An 8,610-nucleotide genomic window follows, 5' to 3' on the forward strand; every position below is an offset into this window, starting at 1 on the left:
TCCCTGCGTGGCTCCTCCTTCGGAAGCCAGCAAGGTGAATGCAGTGAAAGAGCGTCAGCTCAGAAACAAGGGGGACCCAGGTGTGAACCCCGGCTCCACCAGCATTCCCATCCTGTGACCACAGCAGGCGATTTCGCCTCTCCTCACTCGTCTCCTGCACATGCGCCCCTGCAGCTGCTGCAGCACTAGATGAAGAATGGGAATGTGGCCTGTGGCCTCCAGGGCGCACAGCAGACGCGCAGTTACTACTACTCCCCCCTCTCCCCCTCCTCCTCACAGACCTCAGTCAGCTGCTTCCTTCCGCTTCTCAGAGCAGTGGCCCATTCTTTCTTGAAATTCAACTCCCTTCCAGAGTGGTGGCAGTGCGACCATCTCCCCACCTCTTTGATGCCCCCAAATAAGTACACAGGCCCTTTTCATTAAAGGGTTTTACTGCTAATCCTGGGGAAACAGATGCACGCTGGGCTGGGGTGACAAGTCACACACCGGAGGGAATGTGAAGGTGCCTGGATCATGGCTCCTTGAGGGTTTCCCTTTCATTCCTAAAGTAGGACCTCAGACCTCTTCTCCAGGCCTGGGAAGCCCCTTCCTCCCTGGCCAGCTGAGGCACAGTGGGCGCACCCCTGCAGTGCGCCCTAAGCTCAAGCAGTCCATATACAATACAGAGGCCCTCCAGACGGCGATGCTTATCGCACAGGAACTTCCTTAAAGGCCAGGGAAGGTCACCCTAAGGATATAAGCAAGTACTAAGCCTACCCTATTTCTCTTTCACCTCAAGGAGATGAAACTAAGATAGAGGCCTCTGACTATCTCTACCACAAGAAATTGGCCTGAAAAATGTAGATTTTTACTCAGAGTCCCTTCTCTGACTTCCTGGAGATCCTGGCTCAAGAGGCAACAGAAAACCCTTCTCCAAAGGGTTTGGGAGAAGGGCTTGAGGTCAAGCGGGCAGCAGCAGCTCCTAAAGACCCTTCTGCGCTAGGCTGGGGCCCCTTGCCCTGTCCTCGCTCCCTCGGCCTCTTCAGCTGGACTCTCTCCCGGCCTGCTCTCCCCGGTGTGTTTTCTGGTGGCGGATGAGGTTGGAGCTGCGGGAGAAGTGCTTCCCACACGCGGTGCACCGGTAGGGCTTCTCGCCCCTGTGGGTCCGCTGGTGCGCCCCGAAGTTGGAGATGTCGCTGAAGGTCCGCCCGCACTCGGAGCACTCGTAGGGCCGCTCACCCGTGTGGGTGCGGTGGTGCACGCCGAAGCTGGAGCTGTTGCTGAAGCTCTTCCCGCACTCGCAGCAGATGTAGGGCGCGGGCTCCAGGTGGGTCCGGTAGTGCACGGCCAGCGCCGCGCTCTGGCCGAAGCTCTTGCCACAGAGGTCGCAGCGGAAGGGCCGCCGGCCCAGGTGGTCCTGCTGGTGCGTGGTGAGGTCCGCGTGCCGCCGGAAGCTCTGCTCGCAGTTGGGGCACTTGTACTGCTTCTCCTCCAGGTGGATGCGCTCGTGCCGGATCCGGTTGGAGCTTCTGGAGAAGCTCTTACCACACTCGGAGCACTGGTAAGGCTTCTCGCCCGTGTGGATGCGCTGGTGTGTCCTCAGGTTGGAGGTGTTGTTGAAGGTTTTGCCACACTGGACACATACAAAGGGCTTCTCATCCACCTCGGGCCTCCGATGAGCAGAGAGGTCCTCTGGCTCTGCAGCAGAGACAGCGACTTCCTGCGTTGGCTCTTCTGGACGGGGCCCTTGTGGCCCCTCCGACGGGCTTGCTTGCCCAGGCTCTTTTTCCCCATCCAGTACCTTGGAGTCGTCCACTCTCCATGGCTTATTACCCCGTTCCCCTTCCTCGGGCAGGTGCTGTTCTGGGCTCTGCTCCTTCTCACTGCCCATCTCTGAACCCTGAGAATGAACACAAATGGCCAACACCTTTATTCCAAAGGTCAGGCCAGCCCCCAGCGAATCTTCTATCCTGGGTTGATTCTGTCCCAGTTCATGATCCCTATAGAAAGAACCATTTCATTCCATTAACTGGAATACTTGGAAGAATGCCTTTACTAACTTTCAAGTGACAAACCTCCACAGATACATAAAGTAACCCACCAGAGCAAAAGGAAGGCCCCCAGCTTTGTCTACCCCCAAAAGATGTTATTTGTAAAATTTGCATAATGTCACTTATCTTACTACCACACTAAACCAAGACAGTCTAGACTAATTCACCTGCAAGTACAGGACCTTCCATTAGGGGGTGAGTTTGATTTTTCGAACTAAGTTAACAGAAATTCCCATTCTGTTTAACCTTTTCTGGAAAACCTTCCTTACAAGTATCCCTCTATCTGCCTGCTTTCAAACTGAAAATAACAGAGCCTCTAAGTCCTGAGGCTCTCCTACCCACTCACAAGGCCCAGCTCTGCATCCTCTGAAGTGCTCTGCCACCCTCCCTTCCTCATCTCCCCACAGTCTAACGAATAAAGGGTGACATCTGGGTCCTCCAAGACCCCCTGCAGGGCCTGCACTGTGTCTGTTCTGCCTGGGCAGTGCCCACTTCCACTCACACACCCCAGAGAGCAGTGCCTACACACACAGTCTCACACCACACACACAGTCATACTCACCAAACACACACAGTCACTCTTACAACACACGTGCATATCATGCAGTCACACGTACACAGCCACACACGTACCAATCACACACACCATACACAGCCCTCCCATACACAGAACCACATACATGGCTACACAACCACACACCATACACACAGCCAGCTGTACTCTCACACCACACAGTCTCACAGGCACACACTGCCCCCTCTGCCCCCCTGCCCCCAACAAAGATGCTCGATAAGCCACACAGACTCCTTTAGAGTCCCTACAGGCACGGACGGCCAATGAGGGGGAGAAAGACTGACAAGAGGAGAGCGGTGTTTCCTCGGAACCTTGAGGAAATAACGGCACTTCAAAAGGCAGAGCGGACTGGTGGAAATACCGCAGAGTGACATGAGCAAGGGGATGAGGGAGGCGAGCCCAGGCTATGATGGGACACTGAGGACGGTGAGTGAAAGACTGGCAACTCTTCATCCTTTGTGGAAAACAACAACAAACAATAATGGAAGGGACACCAGCTACATTTAGGGCTGGATCCCAAAGGTGACATACACTGTCTTTACAACTCTGCAAATTACTCAACCACTCTGGGCCTCAACTCCTGTATCACTGAAATAGTGATGCCAACTGACACAGCAGGACTGTTAGAGGAAATGCCTATCATACGCTCAGTGTAAACTGTGGCACGTCCTAGTCATTCAGTACATGACAGCTGCGACTAACTGCTGAAGACACTATACGCTAGCCCTGTAAAGAAGGCAAGAATGAAAAAGATTCCTTACATGATCGTGTTAGGAAAGGAAAAAATTCAATTAAAAAATGGTACAGTGTATATAATCTAAAATGTGAAACATAGACAGTACATTAAATCTTTAAGGAGTGGGGTGGGGGGGGTGGTTAGTAAACTTTTTCTGTAAAGGACCAGCGAATATATATTTAGTAAATATTTGGGGTCATAGGATCTCTGTTGCAAATACTCGACTCTGCTGTTGTATCATAAAAGCAGGCATAGAAAATCCGTAAATGACTGGGTGTGGCTGTATCCTAACAAAACTTTATTTCAAACAAAAGAAAGCAAACTATAATCTACCAATCTGTTAAGAGTGTTTCTTTTTTCAAGAATCTAGATAAGTAATGTTTTTTTTTTTTAAAAAAAAGCTGCTTCACTTTCAAAACTGCAAAAAAAAAAGAATAAGAAAACTATTCCTTGATACTTAGTCACTATTTTCTGACCATCCCTTTAAAAATTACAACCCCTCCAAAACAAAAAGTTAAAAATAAAAATTACATGATCGTATTACACTCAGTTCCCCCTTGCCCGATAGCATTTCTCACCTTCTAATGATCTGTTCTTTATGTCTATTATTTAGTATAAGCCTCCCCCTGCAAAACATAAGTCCCATTAGGGCCAGGTTCTTTGCTTTATTCATTAATGTAAACCAAACTCCTAGAGCAGTGGCAGTCATACACAGAAGATCCTTAATAAATATTTGCTGAATAAACTGAATGAAGACCAGGCCTGTCTCCCAACCCATTTCATGCTTACTTGTGTCTATTCTCACCCACCATTCCTTAGCAATCTCTTAACTCCTGCTCACTTCCTCCTTTATGCACTCACAGAGTCTTGTACTGGCTTTTATGGTGTTTTGCAATTATCTGTTTACAAGTCTGTTCCCACTACTAGTTTATAAGCAATTTGTGGGCAGGGACTGGTCATTTTGGTAATGTCTCCAGCACAAGACCTTGTGCTCAAAATTTTTTAAGTATCAGTGAATGGATATGACCTTAATTTACCTCCTACTCCTGTCCATCCCAGCTAGGGCTCCAATATCTCTCTATGCAACAAGCTACACGGCCTCCACTCACTGCCAACCCTACTATACTGAGAATCCACAATATACCAAGCTCTGACTCTTCCCAGAGCTGAATGCTGGGTTGAATAAGAAGACTTAAGACTACAGTCACCACCCTAAAAGACTTTATGGTACAGTGCAGCGTCATGGGCCACTAACTCCAGAAACTCTCACACATGTGTAGAAGGTGAAGTTCCAGATGAAGCAGGAAACTTGTAGTTTGCCCAAGGGCAATGAGTGGCAGAACTGGGAGCCATGCCCATCGCTCCAAAGCCAGTGCTTTTAAGCGCTACACCAGTAATAAATACAGTCCCCTGGGAGTTCTGATGACACAGGCATATCTCCCTGAAGAGTTCAGGGATAAGCAGCTTCGTGGAAAAGGTCGTCTTTGACACAGGACTTGCAGGACGGATGAGCAAGGCTGACAGAGATGGAGAACCCACCATCTACTAAGACAGTGCCAGGTAAAGAAGCATTTCCGTATCACATTTCAGAGATTTGGGGAAAAAGGGACTAGGGGTTTGTCTTCCCAGGAGGTTCAGAGGTACAGGGACGGCCACAGGTGGAAGGGACTGAGACGGTGTGGAAAAGGATCCAGATCTAACAACCAAGAGCCAAGAAGATGGGGCTGGTGATCAGAGATGCTGAAGGCCAAGGGCCTGGGTTAGATGGAAGGGACCAAGCTGGAAAGTGGCCTGAGGAGCCTTTAGGGTCAAGTCAAGACTTGGAGGGAGCTTGAAAATATCAGGGGAAATGTGTGAAAGCACTGCGAACTGAACGGGGGTGAGGGGATGGATAAAGAGTCAGAGAGAGGAGAGGACCAAGAGAGTCAGAGGGTCCGAGGAGACTGGTCAGGGTGGGAACCCGACCCAAGAGGCTGGGTTGTGCGCAGCCGGGCGGAGTCTGAGGTTGGAGCGTTGTAGAGGAGCTAAGTTCAGAGCTGCCGGGCGGGCGTGGGGCCGGAGGGGTGGGAGAGAAGGAGAAGCTGACCCCGAAGATATGGTCAGTGGCAGCGGGACTGGGTACTCAAAGGCAAACAGAAGGGCGGGAAGGCAGGGGCTTGGAGCCAGACGCTGGCCGTGCAGGCCGGGGGAAGGGGCCAGGAGTTGGGACGAGGGACCACAGGGCCCCGTTTGTTCCCCAGTGGGTCCGCGGAACAAAGCCACAGCCCCAGCTGCCCGGTGTCAGGAAAGGGACTAAGCTGAGAGCTCCCCGCGAAACCACTAGCACCTCCCCACCGCGACCTCGGGCCCGACCCCAACCCACCTAGCTCCAGCGTCTCGCGGTCAGGAACAGTACCGCCTCACTGAGCCGGGGGGCGGAGCCGGAACCGGAACCCGGAAAGGATCCGCCCTACCTCTTCAGGATTGGTTCCTGAGGATTCCCTTTCCTTTCTACTGGCTGCCACAACGCTAGAATCCCTGGCGTGGCCTGCTGGGAGTTGTAGTCCTGTGGAAGATAGTAGGCTCGGAGAAAAAATTTGAGAAGTTTAGAATTTAGTGGTGGAGACTGGATTCCCTTTAAGGTCGAGGGCTTCCTGCTGCGCTCCGGCGTTAAAAGCCCAAAGTGCGGGCCACCAGTGTTGGAAGTAGTAGGCTACGTAGCGCTAACCTACCTGATCTGCTGCTGCTGCTGCTAGGTCGCTTCAGTTGTGTCCAACTCTATGCGATCCCATAGACGGTAGCCCACCAGGCACCCCCGTCCCTGGGATTCTCCAGGCAAGAACACTGGAGTGGGTTGCCATTTCCTTCTCCTAGGGGTCACGAATTCAGAATTTCTTCTTCATTCTAAATTTGACACCCTTGGCGGCCCTGTAGACATCCCCCGAACCCAGAATCCCGCGCCCCACTGGAGGTTTATAATTTAAAGTCAAAGGATTTGGGAACTGGAAAGGAGTCTATATATTTATTATGCAATATAGTTGGGGGCTTCCCTGGTGGCTCAGAGGTTAAAGCATCTGCCTGCAATGCGGGAGAGCTGGGTTCAATCCCTGGTTCGGGAAGATCGTCTAGAGATGGAAATGGCAACCCACTTCAGTATTCTTGCCTGGAGAATCCCAAGGACGGAGGAGCCATGGGCTACAGTCCACGGGGTCGCAAAGAGTCGGACACGACTGAGCGACTTCACCTTTCATAGTTGATTTACAATATTGTGTTAGTTTCAGGTGTGTAGCATAGTGATAAGGGGCTAGTTGTTGATTACAGATTATATTCCATGATAGGTTATTTCAAGACATTGTGTGTAATTGCCTGTGTGCTACAGTAAATACATGTTGCTTATCTATTTTATGGATACTAGTTTATATCTGTTAATTCCATACTCCTAATTTATGCCTCTCCCTGAAAGGGAGTTGAAAGATCAACTAATCCAATACCTTTATCGGAGAAGCTAAACATTCCCTGGCCAAGGAACCACCTCCAGTTTCCCGAAGTCCCTGCACAGAGATTTCTCTGAGTGCTACTTAGTTAAACTTGACTTTTGTTCATTGATTCAGACACAAGAAGACCACTATCCAGGATTAAGGGTTTTTTTCTTTCAGGTTTAATTTTTTTAAAATCTAATCAAATATGTAGGCTAAAATTCTACAAGCCTCTCACATCTTCAAGATATTTCAGGGCAAAGCGAAAAAAGAGTATTATCTTCAGAGACAGACACGCTAGATTTATAATCCCAGTTCTACCACCTTGCTTTATTTCCTTCCCCTGTAAAATCGCTGGCTGAATTACTGAAAGAATTAAATGACTTAACATATGTAATACTTTTGCCACCACAAACGTCAGTTCTCTTTCCGGTTGGTGAGTTTTCTTGGGTGCAACCAGTGTGAACAATGTGAATCCGTTTTAAGACTGGGATAGTCACAAATTACTTTTGAAACTAAATATGGATGAGTGAAATATAAATTGCCCACATACACTACAACTTTATAAATGGATATAAATGAAATACTGAGAAGGCAGACTCAGAAATAAAACTGTGGCTTTATTTTTAACTGTGGTTAAACTCGCATGGGTGGAATCAAGGCTCTTCAAAAGCAGTCCTGTAATGTGCCTTTTGCTTATCAGCCCAAAGCCTTTCCCCACAACTTCTCATTCCCAGTGAAAATAAGAGCATGCCAAATGACAAATACCAAGCTTTTATTTAAGGACTGTACAAAAGCAAACAAAAAATTCCTCTCTGAATCTCAGAGGGGATTCAAAAGGATCAGTGTAACACACGGCCTCACCCACAGCTGCCTTTTCAAGGCCACACACAGCTGGTCTACTCTGTATGAAGCCTTGCTTCCTATGTTCCTGATGGTGATCCTTAGGTTTTTCAAAATTAAGATTACGGCTACCATGTTTACAGTCCCCATACCTGGCTATCACCAAGTTAGCTTTGTAAACATTCTCTGGTGCTCAAATGGTAAAGAATCTGCCTGCAATGTGGGTGACCTAGGTTCCATCTCTGGATTGGGAAGATTTCCTGGAGGAGGTCATGGCAACCCACTCCAGTATTCTTGCCCGGAGAATCCCCATGGACGGAGGAGTCTGGTGGGCTGCAGTCTGTAGGGTCGCAAAGAGTCAGACACAACTGAGTGACTTAACACATCCACATATTAGTTCTGCATGTCACCAAACTATGTTGTAGATAGCGTCAAGGAAGTAGAAAACAGTGACTTTCTTTTTTTAAATCCCTCTGGCCCTCTGCTCTATATTCCAGAAGAAAGAAGGAAGAGTATGTGATCCAAAAAAGTTTACTTTTAAAAAGCTGTCCTTGGGGGTTAGAGGCCTGAACTGAGAAAAGGAGAAAAGCAATTCTTGATGTGATAAATAAGTCAGGACTGGGCATCCTAACTTCATAACTACAAGCCTGAGTGCAGGATGAGGCAGGATGAAGGCTTTTAAGAAGCCCCTTGAGTAGAGAGTCCCTATATCTCAGTGGCACACACTCCACACCATCACCTAAACCTAATCTGATTGTTCATCTGGTTTTCAAGAATTCTTCCAGGGCAATGGAAACTTCAAGTTCCCAGAAATTCTAAAACTGAGCCCTAGGAGAAAGTGGTGCAAGAGAAACCATAAAGGGGTTTGGGTTGGGTGAAAGGAGTGGAGATGGTCCAGAATCACTGGACCAGAAGACTGAAGTCCAGGGCACTGGGCTAGAGAGTCTGAGAATCAGGTGATGAGGCCCATCC

The 8,610-nt window shown here is 49.0% G+C and overlaps 1 protein-coding gene across 1 annotated transcript; it reads right to left on the reverse strand.

Annotated features, from left to right (window-relative positions):
• Positions 1-457: 457 nt before the first annotated feature.
• On the reverse strand, positions 458-1,959 carry ZNF691 (zinc finger protein 691). Its single transcript, XM_068965981.1, has one exon. It carries the CDS (start codon positions 1,868-1,870, stop codon positions 1,022-1,024), a length of 849 nt encoding a protein of 282 aa, XP_068822082.1. The 5' UTR covers positions 1,871-1,959; the 3' UTR covers positions 458-1,021.
• Between the last annotated feature and the right edge of the window lie 6,651 nt (positions 1,960-8,610).

Source organism: Capricornis sumatraensis, chromosome 2 (assembly GCF_032405125.1).
Source record: "Capricornis sumatraensis isolate serow.1 chromosome 2, serow.2, whole genome shotgun sequence".
NCBI classification, from domain to species: Eukaryota; Metazoa; Chordata; class Mammalia; order Artiodactyla; family Bovidae; genus Capricornis; species Capricornis sumatraensis.